This window comes from Ciconia boyciana, chromosome 27 (assembly GCF_034638445.1).
Source record: "Ciconia boyciana chromosome 27, ASM3463844v1, whole genome shotgun sequence".
In the NCBI taxonomy this organism is placed as follows: domain Eukaryota; kingdom Metazoa; phylum Chordata; class Aves; order Ciconiiformes; family Ciconiidae; genus Ciconia; species Ciconia boyciana.
The window spans coordinates 2,976,945-3,002,060 of NC_132960.1; the positions used below are offsets into that span (position 1 = coordinate 2,976,945).

At 55.1% G+C, this 25,116-nt stretch overlaps 1 protein-coding gene across 5 annotated transcripts; it reads left to right on the top strand.

Annotated features, from left to right (window-relative positions):
• The first annotated feature begins 92 nt into the window (after window positions 1-92).
• Window positions 93-24,690, top strand: SLC11A2 (solute carrier family 11 member 2). 5 transcript variants are annotated; one of them, XR_012039778.1, is made up of 20 exons: window positions 93-422; window positions 1,296-1,457; window positions 2,159-2,237; window positions 8,839-8,925; window positions 10,189-10,328; window positions 11,075-11,200; window positions 11,580-11,699; window positions 12,821-12,927; window positions 13,603-13,673; window positions 13,757-13,824; window positions 14,238-14,393; window positions 14,822-14,980; window positions 15,303-15,389; window positions 15,902-16,021; window positions 16,261-16,410; window positions 16,746-16,819; window positions 16,978-17,131; window positions 18,716-18,769; window positions 23,378-23,729; window positions 23,852-24,690. XR_012039778.1 is itself a non-coding variant. In XM_072847150.1 (19 exons), exons 2-19 carry the CDS (start codon window positions 1,437-1,439, stop codon window positions 23,453-23,455), a joined length of 1,851 nt encoding a protein of 616 aa, XP_072703251.1. In that variant the 5' UTR covers window positions 93-422; window positions 1,247-1,436; the 3' UTR covers window positions 23,456-24,690. The 5 variants fall into 5 exon arrangements, 4 of the variants coding, with proteins under 4 accessions (XP_072703251.1, XP_072703250.1, XP_072703252.1 ...); XM_072847150.1 differs by having other exon boundaries at window positions 1,247-1,457; window positions 23,378-24,690; XM_072847149.1 differs by having other exon boundaries at window positions 23,378-24,690.
• Window positions 24,691-25,116: the final 426 nt, after the last annotated feature.

The following is a 25,116-nucleotide window of genomic DNA, read 5'->3' on the forward strand; positions in this document are numbered from 1 at the left end:
AGCGCGAGCGCGCGCGGGGCCTGAGCGCTGATTGGCTGGCGCGCCGGCACCCGCGTGACGACGGGCGGAACGGCCGCGCGGGCGGTCATGTGACCGCAGGCGGAAGTGGCCGCTCGAGGTGCCGGGGCGCGAAGCGGGGCCTGGACCGGGCCGAGTCCCCCCGGCCCCGTCACCGGCGCCCTGGGCCCGCGGCTGGGGGCCGGGCCCCCCCGGAGCTGCCCCGGAGCCTCCCTCGGGGCCGGGGCCGGGCCCCCGCCGGAGGTTCCCCCTCTCCAGCGCTGTTTTAAGGCCCACGGAGCAGCGCCGGGGGAGCCCGGGCGGGCCGCGGCGTTGTCCCGGGCTGCCCTTCCCCTTTCCGGGCCCTTGGTTTCCCAGCGGCGCCTGGTGGTTACACGTTAGGGTAGCTGGTGAATGCAGGCGAGGTGAGCTGGGCCCCCTCTTCCCCTTTACCTTCTGCAGCAGGTGGCTGGCACCGGAGCCGGGGGTTAGACCCCTTCCCTGGCCCTCCAAGCACCGGAGCCGGGGGTTAGACCCCTTCCCTGGCCCTCCGAGCACCGGAGCCGGGGGTTAGACCCCTTCCCTGGCCCTCCGAGCACCGGAGCCGGGGGTTAGACCCCTTCCCTGGCCCTCCGAGCACCGGAGCCCGGGGTTAGACCCCTTCCCTGGCCCTCCGAGCACCGGAGCCCGGGGTTAGACCCCTTCCCTGGCCCTCCGAGCACCGGAGCCCGGGGTTAGACCCCTTCCCTGGCCCTCCGAGCACCGGAGCCCGGGGTTAGACCCCTTCCCTGGCCCTCCGAGCACCGGAGCCGGGGGTTAGACCCCTTCCCTGGCCTTCCGAGGGGTGCTCCTGCCCGTAGTGGGGCTGTCAGTCGCCCTCGGCTGCTGCTGCCCAGCCCCGGGCACGGAGGGGGAGATCAAATCCCCACCGTGGTTCCCCAGCGAGGGACGGTGTGGCAGCAGAGGGGCCGTTGTCCCCGCCCTGGGTGGCTCCCCCTGCTCTGCCTCGGCTTCCCTGGCACGCAGCCGGGTCCAGACACCGGAGCCGTGTGGGACACCTCCACCTGTCCGTCCCTCCCGCAGACAACCTGCGCTCTGAGTGACCGAACCAGTTCCGCAGTTGCCCCCGGGTGGTTTCATGTGGGTCATGTTTGCCTTCTCCATTCCAAGTGCCATAAGAAAGGCCTTTTGGGAAACAACCGCTGCTTCTACCCCTGCCGTAAGGTCTATTATCTCCGTTTTCCCCCAGGCATCGCTAAGACCAGGCGCTCTGTTGCCTCTTTCCCGCTCTCTGGCAGGTCTTCCGTCTTCTGTGAATCCTTGGGGATGCTTTTCCCAGCCGAGCCCCCTCTCCTCCCTCCGGCCGGACCCCAGAACCTCCCCGCTCCCTTCCAGCAGCCCCGGGAAGCTGGAGTGCGTGGCGCTGGTCACGCACACCCATGTCTTTGCCCTCCTGCCTGGTGAGTCTTGAAGCGTTGCACATTCAGCTGTTGCTTATCAGAAAAAGGCACCGGGGGCCCTTTTTAACAGAGGAAAAAAAAACAAAACAAAAAACCCTACAAACCCGGGGTTATCGCTCTGCCTCGGCAGGTTTTGGACCAGCGGGGATCGTTGATAATAGATTGTATTGATCCAAGCTGGGAAGGGATCGCGTCTTATCAGCGCTGCACGTACTGGTGGCTGGAAAATGCCCCGTAAGTGCCAGTTTGGGCTCTAATCTTTAAATAACTCCAGTGGAGCAGAGTCCAGGCCATCTCGCATGTTAATTACCAGAGCACGTCTGATGCTTGAACCAAACGGCCTTTTAATTGAGTGTCCTGGGTTGATAATGTGCCCCGGGCAGCGCGTAACCCACCTTTCCCCCCAAGCCCAACGTCACCGCTCGCCACGGGGACGAGGCTCCACATCAAAGCATTCGGCTGTCCTATTAACCCCCTTTAGCTCAGCGGGTTTTATAGTTATTTAATAAATGATAAGGTTGAAGCAGATGCGGTTTTTTCGGGAGACTTTGAATTGTCTCCTCAGCTCCCCTCGGGGAACTCTGCACCGCCGGATCGGTGTGGGTGCTGCGGGCGGAGGAGAGAGGGAGGGGAGCTGGCAGGGAAGGGTGGGGACACCTCTTATATAGAGAAGGAACGCTGACCAGGCTGTCTGCTCCCAGAAACCGCCGAGAGAGAGAAGTAGGAACGCCATGCCCAAGAAGTACACCCTCAAGCAGAGCTCGCCCGGCTGTGAGTTGGGTGAGTCCCACAAACACCGATCCCGGCAAGCTCGCCACCCCTGCGGGGTGGTCTTGCTGATGGGAGGCATCACCCTCATCCCAAAATACCCTGGGATTTGGGGAATAACGTAAATTTTCCAGCTTCAGGCCAAAAGCTGTTGGTAAATCACCTCCTGCGAGGTTTCTCGCACCTGTAGGTGCTTTCGGTGAGGCTGGATGGCGTGCCAGCGCGGTGCAAGTGCCGTGCTCATGTCCCCATGCGGGAGCGATGCCGCGGTTTGGTTTTAATTTCCCTCTCCAAGGCCCACGCTGTCAGGTCAGAGGTAAGGTTAAATCTGCAGTGGCGGAGCCTCCTCTTTCCCAGATTTCTCCTCTTATTTTTCCAGGATTTGGTCATTTCAGCAACATCCCGTGATTTTTTTTGTGTTTAAACAATAAGGAATGTGGGTTGCAAAACTTTCGTGTTTGGGAAAAGCAAGGAGCTGCCTTCCCTGCTGCCGGTAGCTTCGCTCGACAAAGGGCTCTGATTTTTAACGAGCGGCTTCTCCCGTGCGGGTCGGGGTGTCCTGCTCCGTTGGCCCGGATCCCCACGCGCTCTCCTGTCTGTTCACGGTCAGGCCGAGCTTCCAAACAAGTGCTCTTGGTGATCTACCAAGAAATTAAAAGGTTGAGATGCTGGAGATAAGAACACAGAGCGCTCGTGTGCTGCTGGAAGCGATGCCGTGCTACTCCTGCCACGTCCTGCTTCCCGGGCTGGCAGGTTTCTTGTGTGTCTCGCCAATTAAATCTGTTGTTTTAGTTGTCAGGAAGGGGTTGCTTAAAAAAAATTATCCGAAGTTCTCAAGGGAATGTGCAGAGTAAGAGGAATACTGTGAGAGAGCAGCATTTCTCTCTGGAAAAAAAAGACAGAAAACCAAACAAAAGCCAAATTGAGACTCTTCTCCCCCAAAATATGGGGTGTTCTTTGTGACGGGCAGGTGAGATACAGCTGCATTCAGAAATAATTAACATGTAACTGTGTCTGCGGCCGTTTGCCAGCAGCCAAAAATCTAGAAATTTGGGGTTTTGGCATGAAATTGCTGCTGAGGTCGGGGAGGTCCTGGCGGAGCTGGCTGGCTCCTGGCGGATCCGCATTTTGGGGCGGAATAAGCTGCTCTCGGAGAAACCTCAGAGCAGGAACAGGGCCTGGCCTGGGCTGGGGGTCGCGGAGGGGAACGCTGCGGTCGGTGTGTGTCCCCCAGCCGGGGCCTGATTTTGGGCCCATGTCACCCTGCCCCAGGGCCCGTGTCCCCCCCCCCACCAGGGCCTGTCCCCCCCACCGGGGCCCTGTGTCCCCCCACACTGGGACCTCTGCCGGGGCCCTGTCCTCTGCTCCAGGGCTCGGTGTCCCCCCGCACCGTGTCCCGCGTCCCCGGTCGCGCCAAGCCACGTCACGGGGCGGGCCAAGCCGAGCGGGGCCGGGCTGGTGGCGGCAGCGCTGGCCGCAGCCGGGGCATGAGGCGGCGGCGGGGCCGGGGGCAGCTGAGGCGGTGAGCGGCAGGGGCTGGGGGTACCCTGGGGGCCGGGGAATGGCGGGGGGGTTCCCCCCTGGGTGTGCTGGGGGGCGAGATCCCCCTCTCAGGTGATCCTGGGGGGGGTCCCTGGGTGTGCTGGGGGGGATCCCCCCCCTCGGTTGATCCCTGGGGGGTCCCTTGCATGTGCTGGGGTGGGGGATTGTCCCTCGGGTGATCCCAGGGGATCCCCTGGCTGTGCTGCAGGATCCCCGGGTCGGTTTTGCTGGGGGGTGCCATGGAGCTGCCGGGCCCCAGCACCGCCGGCACTGCCCCCCGCCATTGCTGGGGCTCAGAGACCCCCGTGAGCCCGGGCTCTCGGGGTGCTCGGTGCCCTCAGGGTGTCCCCAGCTCCGGGGGCTCTCGGAGGACAGGTGCTCCTCCCCCCCCCCGAAACCGCTGATGGCTGGCGTGTGCCGGTGGCTTGGCCGGCCCGGGGTTGGTTGCCCCCTGGTCCCATCCTCTGCCTTCCTCCCTGAGGGCTGGGTCAGACATTAATCCTCCAGTGCGGTGCCCTCCCCTCGGGGTTTGGGATGAAACCGTCCCGGGTCACCCCAGCCTTGTCCCTCGCGTGTCCAAGGGCTCAACGCTGTTTATATATGAACTTCATAGCGGGGCTTGGGGGCACGACGAGGGAACGGCTCTTAAAGCCTTGGCTCGCTCGGCAGCCGCCCCGAGGAGCTCTGCCTGCCCGGGCTGAGCGATCCCGGACACGTATTGCACGTCCTGTTATTGCTGCAGAGCCACGGTCGAGCGTCCCCGGGGTCCAACCTCCGGCGCCTGCCTCGGGTTATTGTGGTGGAGAGGACGAGGCCGGCCGGCGGCGATGGCTCCCGGTGCGGTTCTGCCGGCTGTCTGATGCCGGGGCCGAGCTTGGCGAAGGTCAGCGTGACCCTGGCAGGGATTCACGTACCCTGTCTCAGCCTCACCCTCCGGAGGTGCAGTCCCCAACCAAAGTCCACACATGACTGCAAGCCAGAGGTTTCCTCAGAGGAGGGATATGATCTTCCGGCGGTGAGCTCGTTAAACGGGTAGTGGGAGCCATCAAACGAGCTTTTGAGCACAGGAGTTTGTTGGCAGAGTGGGACGCTGCAGTCGGCGATGAGATACCGGCTCTGTGTTCGGTGTGGGACAAGGCTTGTCCCCCAGCCCCGCCGCCCCACCCTGTGCAGTGGTCCCACGGCTCAGCCTCACTGCTCATCTCTTTTTTTTTTTTTCCCACTTTACAGCACTTTTTAACCAAAGTTTCCACAGTCTCAGGTGCTGCCTCCTGGTTTTTTGAGGGCATCTTTAATCCCCAAGCTTCATGGCTGCTGCTAGAATAGAGCTTTTCAAGCAGTTGGATTTAGTACGTGTTGTGAAAATACTTGAAGTATCGGATGTGCGTCAGCCCCCCCCTTTCCGTGCTCACAAAAAGCAGACAAGAGTAACGGGGGGAGCAGCTGCAGGGGCTGGCTCCTAAATCCAGGAGCCTTCGGATCGAGCAGGCTGGGGAGGAGAGCTGCTCCTTGCTTCCAGGCTGTTGTTTCCCAGGTGTTGTTCTCCTTCCGTAGAAATAAATACATCCTGCTATGTCCTTCTAGGAGAGTCCACTTGGGTGAGCAGGGTGAGCTCGTCCCCCCTGCGCCTCGGCTCGGTGCCCTCCTGCACCCACGGCGTCTCTCGGCTCAAGTGCGTGGTACGGGGTGAACAATTAGCAGGGAACGAGCTCGTCCGACCGATTTAGGAGTCAGCCGGGTGACCTGCCTCAGCGAGGCTGAGCGGGGACCTCAGCGATGGGAGCGGAGCTGATGTCACAGCCTGCTGTTATCTCTGGTCATCAGCAGGAGCATAGGCGAGAGAGCGAGGAGGAATCCCACAGGGACAAACCCACGGTGCTGCCGCCCTGGGGTGACTCCCCGCCAGGTCCATGCGGAGGAAAAGGTTTTCCAGGGCCGGGACCTGGCGGTGCCGGTGCCAGCAGAGCAGCGTGGGCATCTGGAAAGCAGGGAAGGGGGTGACCTGGTTGTGCGGGCGAGGAGTTACCCCTTTTGGGACGGCGAGCGGTGAACCGGGCTGTCTGCTCCGGTTTTGGTAGGTGTCACTCAGGGCTGCCCCTGGGTGACTCCTATAACATGAGCTGGAAGAAACGGGGTCAGGTTTTCGGTGTGACCATGTAAAGGGCTGCCCGGTGCTGCCAGCCCGCGGGGGTGCCTGCGTACCAACAAAATACTGTGCTAACGAGACGTCGGCCCCAAAACCGCTCTTTAAAAGAGTTAACGATTGCGGCGTGCCCCGCAGGAACCAGCCGAGCTCAAAGCCTGACATCAAATGCAGAAATCTCAATGGCAGGAACGGCTCCCAGCGTGAGACAAGGCTTGTCTCGCAAACCCCTCTGTCTCCACGCTGAGGATGAGCAAGCAGCCGTCGGCCCCTTTCCCCTTGTCAGCTTTGCTGCCTTTCTGGCCGTCAGAAGAAAAGACCCGTTGGACCGAGGCTCGTGGTTTCATCAGTGAAAAGGGAGGGTGTAGATGGAAGAATGATCCGTTGTTTGCTCCGCGGGTATTTAAGGTCTAGACAGCAGCGCTAGCGTCTTTGCTTTTTTGTTTAGAGCAACCTTATGATATTCTGCTCTTGGCTTTCAAGGAATATTCCACTTGGGCAGGCAGCTGCCTTGCCTGAGTGTGAATGTGGTGTATCAAGTCAAACCCACCAATGGTTACGGTGAACGTTTTACCTCGAGGAGGCAGAACGTGGCCCAGCAAGCCCCCGCCTGGTGTTGAGGAATTGCTTGAAGATGTTCACAGAGGTTACGGGTAGAAGGAGCGATAAATCCCAACCTTTTTTATCCTGCAATGTCTTTATTGTCTAATTTCATCCGCGTTGAGAGCAGCGGCAGGGTGTCACTCAAGCTGTTCTTTTAGAAAAACACCTGGGTGTGGAGTCAGAGTGGGCAAAAACCATCCCTCAGGTGCGTTTTCACCTTCGTTCTCTTGCCAGCTCTCCGGCTCCCAGCTACGCTGGAAGTGTGTGAAGCCGCGTGGGCAAAATATTTGCCTCTGGCTACAGCCGAGGCTGCTCTTATTGGAGCTCCGTGGGAGAAGGAACTGCGGGCAGCGTTTCCAACCCGGCACACGTGGGACAGCGTTCCCTGCGTCGGGTTGTGAATGAGCACATCACGAGCTCGGCAGCTGCCGGCGGAGATAGAGGAACCAATTTCACTCCCGCCCAAGCTGGGATGTGTTTTGCAAGGAGATATTTAGGTCAGTCTCATGCTGTAACGAATGTTCGCCATGTGATCTTCTTCCTCTTGGCCTTTATTAATGGAGAGAGTGTTCCGTGGGACTTGCTGCCAGGGCAAGCACTGTTCCTCCTGAAGGAATTAGATTTCGGGGAAAAGGTGGCTTATTGCTAAACTTTAGCTGTTTTTTAATGAAAGCCCTCAGGGCTGTGCTTTAAAGAGGAGCCTGTAAAGAAAGAAAATAGTGTAAGTGTGTGCAAAGACAAAAGCTTTGCTCCAGCCTTGAGGTTCTCCCCATCCAAGCGGGAGCTGCTGGAGGGAGAAGCCTCGGGCAGAGGCACCGTCGCTGTGGAGGCTGGAGAGGTGGCACTCGTCCTCTCCGTGGGCCGAGGTGCCAGGAGGTATTTACTCTCCATTTCTCCCCACAGCATGTAGCGATTTGGTGGCAATTAAAACCTGGAAGGGGCAGGGGCTGTCCGGGGCCCCGACGTGTTTAAGACCGCGGTGTCACAGCTCTCTGCGGTGGCATCTGGCGTCCCACTTCCTTCCAAGTCGTGCTCAAGGAGCCACAACAGAGCAGCCCCGCGTCCTCACCAGCCCTCCCATCCCCGAGCGAACACCTGATGAGGCCAGAAGAGCCGGTGACTTTAGCACCCGGTTTCTGCTCTGCAGGAGAGGCAGAGCTGGCTGGTGTGCAGCCACGTGGGAGCAGCAAAAAAAGTGGGATGCGAAATCTTATGGTTTGGTGAAACCTCAGCGCCTCGCTCCGCCCCGGCACAGATGAATTCTCCTACGTGCTCATCCCGAGCAAACACTCCAAATTATTTGCAAAGTGGCGGAATAAGCAAACTCCTTCCCCGAGCGCTGCGCCTTGGCAGGTTTGTTGGCAGGCGCGAGCAGCGAGTTGTGCAGAGTTGAGAGCTCCGGGAGTGTGCTTTATTCATCTTGTTGCCCTAGAGTCAACACTTTAAAATCTTGAGTATATTTGGATAGATAAATAACAATCGTAGCCCTGCCTACAAGAAACGGTATCGCTACAGCCCTGTGTGAAGTAACCCTCTCTGGATTATTTTAGCCTGCCTGGCTTGGTTACAAACCACCTTTGGAGCTGGTTGTGGAAGCGGGGAATTAATCTTTGAAAACCTAAAATTGGTTCGGATCACTTAAAATGAATTTCTGGCTAATGTTTTCCTTTTACATCTTCACTGAACCGATATTGCCCTGTTATAAGGAAATCTCCCGTTAACATACAGCGGGCTTTGAGGGAGATTAAGTGCTTTACATTCCAAACGTATATACTGTTGGTACTTTGACTTGTCCTTGAGAGGGTTTGACGTTTTAAAGCCCGGAGGACGCCAGCTTCATCCAAAGTCCTGTACCAGATCCTGGTTCCTTTCTGCGTGGGTTAGATTTAAAAGTATACCGTGATGAAAGAGTTACATCATGCCCTTAAAAGAAATTTCAGATCCCCTGTGAAAGGTGTGGCGTAGATGTAATAATCGTGCCTGTTGGCATGCCCATGTAATTTTTACACATAAAGGCAATTCCACTGTTGGTTCCTTCGCTGGAGTTTCACAACAGTTACCGTCCTAAGCCTGGCTGCTTGCAAACACTTCTGCCGCATCGGTTTGCCCGGTCGGTCCACTCACCCCTTCTTCACATTGTTGCAACGGGAGTTTCCAAGGAGGTCCTGGGCCGCACGCTTCCCTCCTGGCCCTGCCAGGCTCTTCAAAGCTGCAAGAGGGCCAGGGAAGTAAATCTGTCCCTGCCAGGAGCTGTTGGTTCGGTCGGCTCTCTTGTAGGTTTTTATTCTCCTTCTTGACAGTTGTTTTTCCCTCTCTCCTTTCCAGCCAACGTGGCCAATCTAAACCAGTTTCCAGGCCGCTGGAAGGGTTTCACCATGGGGAACTCTGACACGGACCAGAAGGCATCCTACGGTAAGGCTTACTTTGTGGCACAGCAGATCTGCTCTGATACATCGACCTTTAATTTAATTAATTCCTTCATCTTGCAAAAACCACCCCAAGGGTTCAGTCTGCCCGTTTACCGCCCCGAAGATTTGATTATCATAGTGGACACAAACCCTCACGCTTTTGAGATGACCCCAGCAGGAGATTTACAGTTCCCGGGGCTCACTCAGCCTTGCTTAACTAGATGAACAAGCCCGTCTTGTGCAGACCGATCTCTCACCTGCCGGCGCACACAGAGGTAGCTCTAAATCCATTATGTAAACGGGTCTGCTGGCAGGGCAGGCAGCCCTGCGAGGTATTGGGAGGCAGGGAAGAAGGAGCAATCAACTTCAGTTTACTCTGATGATGCAATAGGAGGCTTGGTAAAAGGGCTAGCCTTGGTTTTAGTCCTCCTCTTACAAAAGCTGGGCGCTTGGGACACATACCGCTCTTCAGCTCTTAGAGCAAAATGCCACGTAGGGAGAGCAAAAGTGAGTATCGGCTCGATTCGGGAGAAGGGGCTTTTTGCTGAAGGTAGGCAGGGGAGGAATCGGGTGGTATTGCAAGTCTTAACATGTAATCTGTGGGAATGTGCGTGTTTGTTGCTGGAGTAACCCTGCACGCCTTCCTCGCAAGTTTAATTTGAAAATTCATCAAGGCTGTCCTGAAAATTCATCGAGGCTGCCTCTCCCACCTGCCTCTCGTGCTTTAGAAGGGAAAATTGTCAGGCAGTCTCCTGACTGTCACTTGCTTCCAAACAAGTGCTGCATTGTGTGTTCCCTGGATAGGAACAGGATTCTGCAGGATAGCAGGGTCCTTCTAGGTCTAAACTTCTCGCAGATGGTCTGTTCAGCCAGGAGAATTTGGGGTAATGCTCTCTGTAATGGTGCAAAAAGAGCCACAGGCTTCTCTTGGATCTGTCTTGTTCAGTCCCAGTTGATCATTACGATGCGGGGCTGCCATTATATCACGCAGTGCCCCATGTTGGATTTTTTTAAATTAATCTGAATAAATAAACTGCCAGCTAGCTGGCCTCCTCTCACCGTGGTGGAGAGGGAGAGTTCGGGCAAGGCAGTGTGGCTTCCCAGGGTGGATTTACAGCAGTACTTATTATTTCCATTTAAGCTGTGAGGGCAGAACGTTCTCATTGTGCTCTACCTGAGGGTCTTGCCAGACCTTTGCCAGGTTTTTCTGTGTTTCCAGGGACCCTCACTCACTCCTTCCTTTTCTGTTTCCCTTTCACCCCTCCAGAAGATGCCTCTGGGGAGCACGGGGAGGTCATCAGCACGATCTCCAGCAGCATGAACCCGCTGCAGCCGCCGGACACCTCCTCGGAAGAACCTTTTACCACCTACTTCGACAGCAAGATCCCGATTCCCGAAGATGAAACAGTGAGTGTGGCTGGGCCCTCCTCCACTCATTCCGATAGGAAAATCCCATCGGAAATATCTGCGAGTGCTTGGTACCTGCGTGCGTCATTCCCTTGGGTGCCGGTTCCCCTTCTTGCCTAGACTGGGAAGGGTGGCTGGGCTGCTGGGTGGGGATCTGGGGGAGAAGAGGGTGCGGGATCTCCTGTGCCTGCTGTGGAGTTAATGGTTCATCGCTCAGGATTTGTCTCCTGCAAAACCCCAAGCAGCAAGACCTGCTAAAGGGCAGAGAAATGTCTTGTTTGTAGCCCCAGGGGTGGGGACCTTGGTTCTTTGTTCCCTTATCAAGGAAAGGGAGCAAGAGTGCTTCGCTGGCCTTTGTAACAGCACTGTCCCCTTTGCAGGGGGGTATAGGTGCCCTCTTTGCTTTTGATTAAGCAGCAAGGCAGGATTTTTGGCTGCAGGCACAGGAGGATTCACCCCCCACCCAAAAGTGTGTCCTCGGCTGTCCCAGTCTGGTCCTAAACTCTTTAGATTAGGACCAGAGATTGCTGGAGAGTTTAGGATTGGATTAAAGACCAGACTGATCTTACCAGCGCCACTTTCTGTTGTGGCAGGGAGGAAATTAAAATTAAACCCTGGCTGTCTGTTGTCATTTTTTCTGCCTGTTAGCTGGGGTGGTTCGTGGGGATGACGCGTCCCCTGCGTTAGGAGAGGGCTCCGCGGCAGGGCTGACTTCTGATGTCCCGATCCTCTCTCCCCATCAATAGCACTCGTGCTTTAGTTTCCGCAAGCTCTGGGCTTTCACGGGGCCAGGCTTTCTGATGAGCATTGCCTACCTGGATCCGGGCAACATCGAGTCGGATTTACAGTCCGGGGCTGTCGCAGGATTTAAGGTCAGTGCAGAAACCTACACGTTAAGTGCTGTAAATTGTGCAAACCATGTACCCATCCGCGTTTTAGGGCAGGAGTACTGATAGGGCTGTTGTTGCTGCTGAGCTGAAAACACCTCAGAGAAGGAGAAGGGGAGAGTGAGGCGCTCTCGTATGCCCTCTCCAGCAGGGACTCCTGGCTTTATACGCGTGTGGATCCTTCCTCGTGCCAGCTCCGGGCACATAAAACAGCCTCCGGGTGTCAATAATGTGTATTTTAAAAGCCTGTGATTCCTAAAGGTGCATGCGGGGCGCAGGCATCCTAGGGGACCCGGGACCTCGTTCGTGACCGTCGTTTCTTGCTGCCCCAGCGCACCCACTCCTGCCTTCCTGTCTCCCTCAGCTGCTCTGGGTCCTGATGTTGGCGACGATCATCGGGCTGCTCCTGCAGCGGCTGGCCGCGAGGCTGGGGGTGGTGACGGGGCTGCACCTCGCCGAAGTGTGCAACCGGCAGTACCAGAAGGTGGGTGACCTCCCGGTCCTTGGCGATCCGGAGAAGCTCTTTGGATAGTCCCATGGGCCTGGGTCAGCGTGGTTCTCTCACCTGGGGCTGGCAGGTCTCACGGGACTCGTGAGGTGTCACTGCTGCCCGTTCAGTGCCAAATCCTCCTCAGGAGAAAGCGTTCCAGTTGCTGAAATATATTTTCATCATCACATCTTGCTTTACTGTCCAAGAAGCTGGGGGGTTAAACTGATTTCTTCTGGTTTGGCTCACAGTTGGAAGAAAGGCAGATTTAGAAGAAGATTTTAATTGTAGCCCTAACGTAGCACAAGCGAAGGGCTCGTTAAGAACCTGGGCTGTTAGGAGAGCAGATGGGGGATGCTTCAGGCCCCGTTGGTGTCTTCCCCATCTTGGAAGAAGGAAAGCACAAGGAGGGAGGTGGGGTGAACATCCTGGCATTTGCCAGTGAGTTGCAGACAGAGTCAGGAATAAAACCCATGATTTCAGCTTTTCTCTTTGGACTGCTGCCTCCCAAAGTTGCAATACTTGTCCCTTAAATAAGCTCAAGGAATCATGAGGAGAGAAATGGCCTTTTAGAACAAGACCGTTCCGTGGCTGTGAAATTTCCCTGCTTAAGAAATCTTCACAGTTTGTGTAAGAAAGGGCTCTGTGTCTCGTTCAGCTGAAGATGAGTGAGGCTGTCCTTTGGAAAGGGCTGTGGGGAAGTCGGTGATGTCCTCAACTCTGTGCAGTTTGATGTTTGTCATCCAACACCTGAGACTTTGTCATTGGTCTGACCATGCGAAATATCTTCCGATGCTCATTTCCAGCGCCTCGGTACACAGAAACATCCAGTTTTGCTCTCACAACGAGCGAAATGTATTGAGACGAGTAGTTTAGATTATATACGTGACCCGGGAACCTCCTCCAGCGATTGCCGCAGGTAACCTGGATTTCGGCTCTGGACCAGCCATAAAATGGCAATCGTCAACATGTTTTCCACACCACGGCCGTAGCAAGGCAGGGAAAAGGGACCGTTCCTGAAAGCTCAGTTGCCACAACCCCGTGCTCATCTAGGAAATTAAAGGCAGACGATTTTTTTCCCCTCTTTTTAATGGTTTTAGGTGTTTCTTTACCTCTAGGTTCCTCGGATTATCCTGTGGCTGATGGTGGAACTCGCTATCATTGGATCCGATATGCAAGAAGTCATCGGCTCGGCGATCGCTATTAACCTCCTGTCTGTGGGGAAGTAAGTTGGGTTTGTCATCAGAGGGCAGCAGGAAATGAGTGCCCCCCTCTAGGATTAAGTGACACTGCGTGTGCCAAAAAAAACTCATTTATTGCGTATAAATCTTCCGAAATAAGCTTTTGTAGAGGGTGATTCGTCCAAGCTGTGCTAGCTGTCTTAGGTGGCTCAGCCTTTGGTGCCTGTTTCTTTTTTCCGGCTATAAGGAGGACTGTGAGCTCGGGCTTTTATTTTAGCTGTAACTTATAACATGCCAAAATTGGGCTGCAGCTTTCCTGGCAAATTTTATATTCCTAATAAAGGACTACCAGAAAGATGTCCTCTTCGGCCAGGAAGGTTGGAAATGCAAATGTAACAAGAAGCTACAATTTTGTACCAAGTGGCTATTAAAGTCTCGCTCACTCCCGTCATTCTCAGTGCGGGCATGGGATTTGCTCTTGAGATTTGGGGAGAGCGCTCTTATCTGAGCTGTTTGTGCAGAAAACAAACCTACGGTCCCATGCCCAGTGCAGCCAAACGTCTTGTCAGACTGCAAACTAACCCTTGGACAGTGCGGTTCCATCCCCAAACAAGTGCCCTAAATAAAAAGAGATTTTGGACTCCGAAGTATTGTCGTGGCTGGCGGACGAGGGCCAAGTGTTTTGTAAGCTGATGTCTGCTCTTGCCGGTCTCTCGCAGGATCCCGCTGTGGGGCGGCGTCCTCATCACCATTGCTGACACGTTCGTGTTTCTCTTCCTGGACAAATATGGTAATTTCTCCTCCTGAATTCCAGAAACTAAATCTGAGATTCAGCTTTTCTCAGTTTGCTGATGGTCCTTTTTTTTCTCGCAGGCTTGCGAAAACTGGAAGCGTTCTTTGGTTTTCTGATTACCATCATGGCTGTAACGTTTGGATATGAGGTACCTTCACCACCTCTCTCTGCGTTTCCACCAGAGCTGTTTGGTGACACGTTCCCTCTCCCCCACCACCACTCCTGTGCCCGACCAGCACCAAAACAGGGGGGCGGACCCTTAAAATTAAGGACAATTGAAGCTGGGTCTGTGTTTCTGATGCGTGGCCGTCATCCGGCTCATGCCCTGGCCTGCAGCGCAGGCTGCGTTGAACGCCGCCTCTCCCATGTGGAGACCGGCACGTGCTGTTCAGCGCAGCATCCCCAGTTTTATTAAACAGCAGACGATTGCACATTGTGGTTTTGCTTTTTACCAAAGCGGCCACATTTTAGCTTTTGAGTATCTTCAAACAGGCAGCCTAGGCAGCCGTGTGACGCGCATCACGCTCCAAATACCCGCGTTTCTTTTGTCTCTGTGCCCAGTATGTCACAGTAAAACCCAACCAGGAGAAGCTGCTAAAAGGGCTGTTCATCCCGTACTGCCGAAACTGCGGCACACGCCAGCTGGAGCAAGCCGTGGGAATCGTGGGCGCTGTTATCATGCCGCACAACATGTACCTGCACTCTGCCTTGGTCAAGGTAAGCAGCTGTGCCGATCAACGTAGAAAGCGCGGACGGGGATGGCGCGCTGGGAGGCCCGAGACACTCGAGCGGTCACAGCCTCTGGGAGTCTGCTTTAAGCATTTACTTCGGTGGGGACGTAGCAAACCCCCCGAAGGAGGCTGGCTGGGTCCCTGGCACAGGGAAAAGCCGTGAGAGCTTTGGGACACATGTCCTTTAAGCGTGGATGTGGGACCAGAAGTGGTCTCTTGGCTAGCGCAGCCACGCTGGCAAAACAAGCCATTGCTTGTTCTGCAAATGTTGGGGTTTGCTTTTTCTTCCCTGCGGCGTGTTCTCTTCCTGTCCAGTGACCCGTGTCCCGCTAATATGGTATAATTACAGATATAAGTAATATAATAGCGAATTCCTGCTTCTCAAGCCTGCTGTTGTCACCGTCTCCTTTTCAGTCCCGGCAAGTCAACCGTGCAAACAAGAGGGAAATACGAGAAGCTAATAAGTATTTCTTCATCGAGTCCTGCATCGCTCTCTTTGTCTCCTTCATCATTAACATCTTCGTTGTGACCGTCTTCGCTGAGGCTTTCTTTGAAAAGACAAACGCGGATGTGGTGAGTTGGGGCCGGGACTTTGCTGGGGACTGGCTGACACCGAACCGTGGGGCTGTTAGAGCAGTAACGGGGACCGTGTGAGCAGAGGGGCGGCTCCAAGCCTTATCAGTGCCCCCGCGTCAAGCAGAGCCCGTATATTCTGTGCGTAAAGCGGGGATAAAGAACAGGGGTGCTGATTATTTCCATTTAAACCAGTCTGAAGAGGCACCCAGCACCTTGGGACCTCCAGCACCCGCTGCTCCTCGCGTGCAGCCTTTTCTGCTCGTCCTCGCCTGTCTCTCGCTGAGCAAACCCAACCTCCTGCCCCTTTGTGTCATTGCAGAACGACGTCTGCGTGAACGCCAGCAGCCCGCACTCCTCGCTCTTCCCAAACAACAACCAGACGCTGGAAGTGGATATCTACAAAGGGGTGAGTGACCCGCAGGGTGGGATGGCCTCGTCGCCGGCAGCCTGGCATCCTTGTCTGGTAGCGGCTGCTGCTTTTGGGTAAACAGGGAGCGTTGAAGGCCGCGACCTGTAAAAGGATTGCCGAAAACAGAGCTGGAGGAGGCCTCTGGGCATCCTTGAGCCCAGCCCTTTGAGCAAGCAAAATTATCTCTCCCTTTGCTAATCGTTCTGCATCTAACCTGACCCCAGAGACTCCCTGGCTATCCGTTCCCCTCTTTTATTAGCTTGGCCGTGACAAAGCTTTTCCTTGCATCCATCCTGAACCTGCTTTGTTAAAACTTCAGCCCGTGAGGTGTTGTCTTATCTGCTGCCGACGTGGGGAATGCTTTTCCCTCTCCTACAAATGGATTATTCCTTCTCTTTCAACTCAACGCCCGTGATTAACCTGGTCACAAGGGAATTCATCTGCTCTTTCTTGTTCCCGCTCTCAGACATGGGACTGAGCTGACGTAAGGCTGCAAATCTCTGTTCCAGGGGGTCGTTCTGGGGTGTTACTTCGGCCCTGCTGCTCTCTATATCTGGGCAATCGGGATCCTCGCTGCCGGCCAGAGCTCAACGATGACGGGGACGTACTCTGGGCAGTTCGTCATGGAGGTAATTAGGACTCTTAGCGGCTGCCTGCATCCCTGTTCTCTCTATTCCCGAGCCTTTAAAGCTCACATTCATGATTCCCCTTCCTTGGACGTGCAGCTCTTGCTGGAAGCTCCATAAAACTCCCTGATGTGCCTTTCAAACAAATCAGCTTTTAATCCTGCCCTGAGCCCCCCTCTTCCTGCTGGGCTGGAAGTCTCCTTACTGTTTTCACCCAGCAGCTGCTCTGGTTTTTTCTGCAGGGCTTCCTGAACCTGCGGTGGTCCCGTTTTGCCCGGGTGCTGCTGACCCGCTCTATCGCCATCACCCCCACCCTCTTCGTCGCCATCTTTCAGGACGTCGAACACCTGACTGGCATGAACGACTTCTTAAATGTTCTGATGAGCCTCCAGGTGAGCAGCGGTGCCCGGTTTGGGAGGTCAGGTCTTGGAGAAAAACACCCAGCACTGAATATTGCAGCTTTTGGTGCCTAAGGGTTTGCAGGAGCAGCTGAGCAGAGCGAGTTACTGTCGGGAGATCTGTTGATCTGCTGGGGGGAGGTGGAGAGGATCAGCCAGGGTCTGAAACGACTTCCTTCTTCCACCCAGGGGAAGTCCCTTTTGACTCCCTTTACAATGGCTTTGGGGAAATGCTGTCAGACATGAGCAAGCCTTGGATGTTTGTTCATGCTGAGATAATCAGAACGGTTTCCACTCCTTATCCTTCTGCATTTTCTTGCTTATTCCAGCTTCCGTTCGCTTTGATCCCCGTCCTGACATTCACCAGCCTGCCCAGTGTCATGAACGATTTTGCCAATGGATTGTAAGTACGAAGGGAACCGCCTCCGAGCAGGAGACGGCCTGTGGCTCACCTTGGGCACGCGCTTCGTTCCTCTCCTCGCCTCGTCACCTAGCGCGTCTCCTCCAAACGCAAGAGCGGCCCCTCCGCCTCACCCCGTTTTGCTCTGGTTTTGCTCACAGGTTCTGGAGGATCAGCGGTGGCATGCTGATCCTCCTGATCTGCAGCATTAACATGTACTTCGTGGTGGCCTATGTCATGTCCCTGAACCACATGGCTTTGTACATCGGGGCTGCGATTCTCAGCGTGATCTACCTGTCCTTTGTGGCGTATTTGGTAAGTCTGGTTCAAGCTGAGACTCCTCGTAGGCAGGATGAGCCGATGGATTGATTTCCTCACCATTATATTAACAGTCACATTCTGCAGGCATTAAACTTGGCCGCAGGGTCAGAACAGATGGGGAAGTTGAGGCTTTCGCGGCCAGATTTGCTTGAGAATGCGTTCTGTGCTGCGCCTACCAACCCACACGGCCTTTCCCCTGCTTTTTCGACCATCTCTTTAGCAATTCACCTGTTCGCTGTTCCCAAAAAGGCCTCGATTTCATGTCGCAGCAGGTGAAAGGTTGGCGGAGGCTTTGAAATAGCGCACGATTCCTCTGGACGTGTCTGTGTATTGCAGAGGTGGAAAATCATAGAATGATCAGAGGATCGCAGGATGGTTTGGGTTGGAAGGGACCTTAAAGTTCATCCGGCCCAAGCCCCCGCCCTGGGCAGGGACAGCTTCCACTCGAGCAGGGTGCTCCCAGCCCCGGCCTCAAGCACTTCCAGGGAGGGGGCACCCGCAGCTTCTCTGGGCAGCCTGTGCCAGTGCCTCACCCCCTCAGCGCGGGGAATTTCTTCCTAATACCTAATCTAAATCTTCCCCCTTTAGTTTAAAACCCTTACCCCTCGTCCTATTGCCACACCCCCGGATAAAGAGTCCCTCCCCATCTTTCCTGGAGCCCCCTTTATACACCGAAAGGCCGCAATAAGGTCTCTCCGCAGCCTTCTCTTCTCCAGGCTGAACAACCCCAGCTCTCAGCCTGTCCTTATAGCAGAGGTGCTCCAGCCCTCGCATCATTTCTGTGGCCTCCTCTGGACCCGCTCCAACAGGTCCGTGTCCTTCTCACGTTGGGGGCCCGCGAGCTGGACGCAGTGCTCCGGGGGATGTCACCAGAGCGCGGCAGAGGGGCAGGATCCCTTCCCTCGACCTGCTGGCCACGCTGCTTTGGATGCAGCCCAGGAGACGGTTGGCTTGCTGGGCTACCAGCGCACGTTGCCGGCTCACGTCCAGTTTTTCATACCCCCGAGTCCTCCTCCGCAGGGCTGCTCTCAATCCCTTCATCCCCAGCCTGTGTCTGTGTTTGGGGTTGCCCCCACCCATGTGCAGGACCTTGCGCTTGGCCGTGTTGAACTTCATGAGGTGCGCACGGGCCCCCCTCTCCGGCCTGTCGGGTCCCTCTGGATGGGTCCCTTCCCTCTAGAGCACCAGCCACCCCGCTCAGCTCGGCGTCATCCACAAACGTGCTGCGGGCGCACTCAGTCCCGCTCTCCATGTCCCTGACGAAGATGTTCAATAACACTGGTCCCCGTACGGACCCTGGGGGACCCCACAAGTCACCGGTCTCCACCCGGCCACCACACCGTTGACCGCAGCTCTTTGAGTGCCACCATCCGGCCAATTCCCTATCCGCCGCATGGTCCACCCGTCAGATCCACCAGTGGTGCCCGTCAGTGCTCGTTTACCTCCAACCCACACCCGTATTGCTGCACATAACAACTTATTTACCCTCAAGCAGGCGATACCGCTTAAACGAGCAGAGTCCGGCTCTCTGTAACATCCTGCAGCGTTTCTGATCGCCGGCACCTTCTCTCGTTGCAGAGCTGGCTGTGTCTGATTGCTCTGGGAGTCTCCTTCCTGGCCTGCGGGAGAACGGTAAGCGTCACCAGGACACTGCTCACGGAAGAGTCACCTTCTCACTCCGCTAAGTAGAGGCAGTGTCCGTACACAGCGAGTAGCCATCAGAGCCAGTGCGTTTCTATGGTTTACTGTGTGAACGTATACAAACGTATGTGCGGTTTGCACAGGGAGTACGCGTGTTTAAAATAATAATAATAATAATCAGATGTACATATTGGGAAATGTGTTGCTGCTGAAATACTGGAAAGTCGGATGTTTTCTTTGCTGAACGCCTCTAATCACGCTTGTAAGGAGGAGCGTTACGCCGGGCGGGAAAACAGGAGCCGCCCGTTTTCCAGACACTAACACGTTTCGCAGCACCGTGCTGCGGACCGACTCCTCTTCCCGGCTAACCTTTGCTCCAGCCGCTTTTTGTTTTTGCATTAAAACCGGCAGATTCTCTCGTCCCTTAGCATTTTAATGCATGTAGCAGAAACACTGAAGCTCCGGGTAATTCCTGCTTCTGCACTGAACTGGAGAATCTAGAAAAATAAGCTAGGAAATTCAAAATGCACCTTTTGGGCGATGTTTGAAGGATGCTCCTGCTGCTGACACGAGGCAAAGTGCAACACAGTGACACTACGTCCAGAGTCTACCTCTGCGGTCAGATTGCGGCTGCCGTTCACGCTCTGACTGGATTTGAGTTTGGTTTTGTTTTCACTTGAAAATACTTCTAATTTGGAGTGGGGCTGAACGCCATGCGCAGCTTCCACAGGGGTGGAATGCCCTAAGGACGGGAAACCTCAGCATTAGTATTGTGTTTTGGTTTTTTTTTTTACTTGCCCGGGTGTGATTTTGGTGGTCAGCAAAGGAAACACGTTTTAATGTTTATGGTTATTTATGGTTTTGTGAGTTTATTCCCTATATATGTGATTAATGGAAACACTCTTTGTAGTTCTCAAAAATCCCTCTTTTATGGCTCAGAATGTCACATTGCAGAGGATGCCGATAGCCTTCTCCAGGGGGGTCACCACTATAACACCGCTTCAGGTTTTCATTTACCGATCCTGCTTGGCTCTGCTTTAAATTCACTACAAAACCTGTCTCCTTGCCCTTCTCGTTAGCATTTAGTGAGCGTCAGTTACCTTTTCGGGAGAAGCCTTCACCTGGAAGGCGACCTGAGTCTGAATTATGATAGAGAGAACGGTACGTTTTGCTTCTGCGATTAGAAAAGGTCGTCCGTCGATTCTCCCAGCGTCAGATGAATTTCGAGGTTACGTCCCGCGTGGCAGGGTGGGTTTAGATGTCTCGATCGTGAAAATCCCGTGTCGGAAGCTGTAAAACCGGGGGTTTATTTAGCGAGGTTTCTCTTCTCCGACCATCTGGAAGCCGTGGCTGGCTGGCACGGTTAAGGCACAGCTCCACAAAGGGGTTTTTTTGGTACCAAAATGCTTTTGTGGATCTGAAAGACCACGTGCGGGTGGGTGGCTGTGTTGCAAACAACCTCTGCTTGTAGCTGCCCCCGCTGACTCAGAACCGAGCCCAGGCTGATTCGGTGCCTGCGGTGAGGGCTCAGGACCGGGCTCTGCCCGTGCTGCCGCTGGTGCTTTGCAACCTTCCTCCTCCAGAGCAGCGAACACGGCTTTCTTAAACGCGGTTTATTTTGGAGAGTTGGGTCAGGACTGCCCAGTGCAGGGTCGTCAGCGGTTGGGCTCCAGCCCTCATCGCTAACGAGGTTTTCTCAGGAAATCCATCGCCTTCCTCGGCGTTTCTCGTGTGCCCTCTAGTCCCAGGCAGAGAATTTCTCTCTGAAATAAAAGCCCCGCGGCTTTCAAAGCCTCAGAGAGACGATCTGCAGGCGGCGCGGTTTTGAGTTTGGTTTTGACTGTGATTGCTTTTCTTGCACGGACAAACCCCAGGCGTGCCGTGCCGCTCGCCCGCTCGCGTGGAGCTCGTCTGACTGCGAGCAGGAGGTGAACGGCCCCGTCAGGGGCTGCACGCTCACGTTTTGAGCTCTCAGTGCTGTTTTAGCCAGGGCTGCCTGCGTTTTTGGGGAATTTCATGATGCCAGTGACACATTTCTTAGACGCAGGTGACAAAACTCAAACGCACAGCGTGAAAACTCCATTTTAATTACAGGCAGGATCGTTTCCGCTATTCCTGCCCTTTACCAAAGCAGCTGAACTTCGCTTGCTCCCCCCCCTCGAACTGAGCAAGCGTGAAAACACAGCGTATTTCTAGTTTTCAAATTATTAGTTTAAAAATTCCAGCAGGATTTAACCCCTGTCTTGTAACGCTTGTAGGTTTTATACCTATTTCCACGAGCAAAAAGCTGGCGTGTGCATTGTAAGTGGGAACTGGCGGGGGGTTGTTGGACCGGAGGCGTGTTTGTGGCCAGCCGTCCTCGGCCGACGGGCTCTGTAATCCCGCTGTATCGATCCCTCCGATTTTCCTGTATTTGGGGTTTCTCGCTTGTAAGGTGCCAGAGGAGATTCTCCTGGCTGCTCTGCTGAAATAATAACTTTAAGACGGTAGCTCTGCGGCGGAGCCTCCGGATCGAGTTCTCATTCTTGGCTTCTGCTCCTCGTGAAACTGATTTTATTTTTTTTTTTTTCCCCCGCCTGTATCTGCCTTTGAACTGGTTTGTACAAACTACCTTTTCGATTAAAAGACAGATACTTTTTCAACTTGGCTTCTTGGGTCTTTTTTTTTGGGGGGTTGCTCTGAATCGCTAGCGATACCTGGCTATAAAGGAGACCCCCGACGGCTCCGATGCCGGCAGGACGAGCTCCCGGAGGGGCAGGCAGTGCCGTGCCGGCACGTTCCCCATCCCCGCGGGATCCAGACCCTCCGGCCTCTGTTGTATTTGCTCCTGGCTTCCCCGTGAGCACGCAGCAGGTCCGCTGCAACCGTGTCCTCCACCGAGAGAGCGAAGGATCAGGTCGCCGTGAGCCGAGCGGTGCCTTCCCCGCCGGGATTGCGTTGGTGGGATCCAGGACGCGGCGCACGCATCCTGCCCTGCTCTTACTTTATCGGCTTTTCCGCCCCCGGCAGTGCGTTGCTCCTGTCTGCTCCTCGGCCAAGCTGTCAGCTGCACTGCAAAAAAAATATTTTACTGTTTTTTATACTCCCCGGAGCCTTTCCTTTAGCCGCAGCCAAGCCCGAGTGTAGGTACAGACCTGTTTATTTGGAACAGAGATAAGCTAGCCTAACCCGGTGGGTTCGTAAGACGGGAGGTCGGAGGGACGAGCTAATTGTCTCTCGTGGCCTAAAAATCTTCGGGGAAAATGCTGGTAGAGGCGGAAGTTGCCGCCTCGCTGCGTCCCCCCGCTCCTCGAACGCCGGCTCCTCAGCCGGAGGCTGGAAGTCGGTGTTGCTCCGAGACCTGCGGTCTTCCCTTCCCTTCCCACCCCAGCGAGCTTCCCGCTCCCGTGGGAAGGAGCCGGGCGCTGCGAGTGCCTCGTGTCTCTCTCTCGGGGTATTTGATTCGTATTTTATGACTCTGTAAGCCTGCCGCGGGGCTCGGGGGAAGGAAAGCCTTTAGGGTTTGTTTCTATCTGGTGAGGAACGCGCACGGTAAGTCTCGCTCTGTTAAACCCTTGCGCCCGCCGCCTTGATTTGCGGCGGCCAAGGGATGTTCTCCGGTCACGCTCACCTCTGGGAGGAGGCGGACGACCACCCTGCAACATGTTCTCTTAATTAACCAACCTGTGTAATCAGTTAGTGCTAATTAAGGCTCATCAACCCCAAAATTTCATTCAAATTGAGAAGGGAATTAATTTAAATCAACAGAAGGGATGCTCTATGGAAGAGGACGGCTGTTCTAGAGCATCACCGTGGGTGGATCCCATACAGTGGGTCGATTTACTAATAAATGGAAGTAATATTCACGCTGCATCAAGTTCTGTCTGCTTAATAACCCCTAATTAACGAAGGCATGGCACAAGCTGATGCTGGTAGCGATGGTCGGCACGGCGCGGCAGCAGAACGGTCGCCTCGGCTTCGTCCGAGCACGGCGTCGCTTTCCCTTGGCAATCAGCTGCACGCGGCCTCGGTGATTCCAGCGATGCTCCCTGCGCGTTAATTAAGCGCTCGCAATTAATTCCCTAGCACCGTCACCCGCCTCGCCAAATTTCAGAAGAGCTCAAATATTGATTTATTTTAACTGTTACGTGAAAAACTTGCTTTCGTGCTGCTTTGGTTTGACTACCTCAGAACAGAAAACCGAGAAACCCCAAACCTGCGGATTCTGCAGGTGGAAACGTGCCGGCGAGCGGGACGGGATCGGAGGAGCCGCCCTCCCGGCGCGGTGACGCCCCGTGGGTCCCCGGGGAGCTGCTGTCCTCGTCCTGGCTGGTCCCGTCCTCGCCGGGGACGCGGGGCCGTGCCTGCACGGGGGATGGAGGCTCTTCTGCGTCCCCCTGCTCGCTGCTGGCACTGCGGCTTTTGGGTTTAACCAAAAAACCTCTAAAGCTGAGCTTGAACTCACGCACGAGTCTCTGGTTGGAGCATCTTGTTCTTGTTGGGCTTCGTTAAACCCTGCTTGACTCGGGCTTCGTTAAACCCTGCTCAGCCTGGGCTTTGTTAAACCGGGCTCGACTCAGGCTTTTCCCAGCTCTAACTCTCGTCCTTCCCCTCTTCCAGCGTCACCTGGGATTCGCCGCTCGCCCCGAACTCTTCCTCCTCAACAACGTCGACGCAGACGCGCTCGTCACCAGATGATTCTGGCCACCGCGGTTGTAAGGGTAGAACTGGTTTTAACAGAAACCCTTCTTGTGCCGCAGAAAACTCTCCCCCATCACTCGAGCTTAGCACAGAACCAGGCACGCGGTTGGGGACCGGGAGCGGAGCCCGGGATTTCTTCCGGGGAGGACGGCGGGATCCGACCGTCCCGTGAGCGGCGAGAAGAGCTGCGGAGCCGGCGCCTCGCACCGGCCGCGGGGGAAGATCCTGGGTCCAAACCACAACATCGCCGATCTTGGGGGCTTGCTTTTAGGTACCTCAAGAAGTTTTTCGCCTTTTTTTTTTTTTTTTCCCCCCCCAAATAGCTGATCTGATCTGGGAAGGGATTCGTTGATATCTTCCTGATTTTTTTTCCTAATTTGGGGAAAATTCCAGGCTCGGAAAACTGAGCAGGGGCAGAGTTTCATTACTCGTGATTATATAGAAGGGCTGCACTCAGATTAGGAGGAATGGGAGAAACCGCGGTGAGAAGCCACCGAGGGACCCGGGTTTCGTGGCCAGCGGGGCGATCCCCCGTCCCACCAGGTAATTACGGCTGGGTTTGCCATAAAGCCTGGCCGCACCCGCCCTCCTCCCCGTGGAGATCTCCCCCTCAAGACGGCGGCCGCTTCTCCTTCCCACGGGCGTTCTTCCCAGCCCGGAGCCGACTGGGGCCGGTATCTACCTCTGCGCAGGCAGCAGCGAAGCTGCTATTTTCAGACCTTCAGTTAAAAAGCTGAATTTGCCTGCCAGGCTCTGTCCTGCACCAGCCTTTCGCCCAGTAAAAGCTGGGCAGGGTCTGCACACGTGGGACGGAGCCGTTTTCCCAGCGTTTCAAGAAGTTTTGGGTGCTGCCAGGACCCTCCCAGACCCCAAAACCGATCCTCAGACGGAGTTTAAGGTCGGCAGCCTCTAATGGCGATGCGCTTTTTATCCCTCCCCACTCCTCTCGCTTTTATTCTGGTTGATTTGTTTTGAGCCCCAGGTGGAAGGTGGTTTTAGATGTCAGATCTTGCCTTTCCTTTAATTAAATCTTCTGGCTTAATTAAATCTTTTTCCCAATTAAAGCCTTTTTCACTTCTATGTACTCGGTCCCAACTTTATCCAACGCACCGACTACGCCGCGGCTCGTGAAGAATGCGACAGAGAGCCAGGCTTTTCCAGTAAAAAATTCAATTTAACCTTTTCTGTTCAGCTTTCAGCCCGTTTTAGAAATAAAAGTGATGTTCCCGGTCCCTTTTCCTGGAGGAATTCATTATATTCCCAATTTTTCCATACTCACATTGCACTGTTGGCACTCGATAGCGTAGCTGCTGTATTTAAGGTAAGTAAATATACGCTATATGGGGCGGGTAAGTCCTAAATACCCCGCGGATGCTCGGAGATGCCAGGATCTGCTCTCGGATTTGTGGGGAATTTCGATCCACGGGATTTCTTTTTGGTGGCTGCACTGGGGGAATTCGCTTTGAAAGTAAACGAAGCTTAATTCAGTTAGCATCACTTGATGAGGGTGCCCCGGCTGGAGGCTGAGCCGGGCTTAACGAAGCCAGGGGTTTAACGCGTCTTGTTGAAGCGACGGCCCCGAAGGTGGCCGAAAGCTGCCCCCATTTCCAGGGCATCGCTGTTTCGGGGGGGTCGGGGTCCCTGCTGCGGCCGGGGCC

What these genes read in the sequence shown, in the direction of transcription:
- SLC11A2 (XM_072847150.1), top strand. Translation starts at nt 1,437, where the DNA reads ATGTCTTTGCCCTCCTGCCTG. An exon ending in CTCGCCCGGCTGTGAGTTGG is followed by an intron (nt 2,238 to 8,838) that starts GTGAGTCCCACA and finishes TCTCCTTTCCAG; the next exon opens with CCAACGTGGCCAATCTAAAC. An exon ending in CGATTCCCGAAGATGAAACA is followed by an intron (nt 10,329 to 11,074) that starts GTGAGTGTGGCT and finishes CCCCATCAATAG; the next exon opens with CACTCGTGCTTTAGTTTCCG.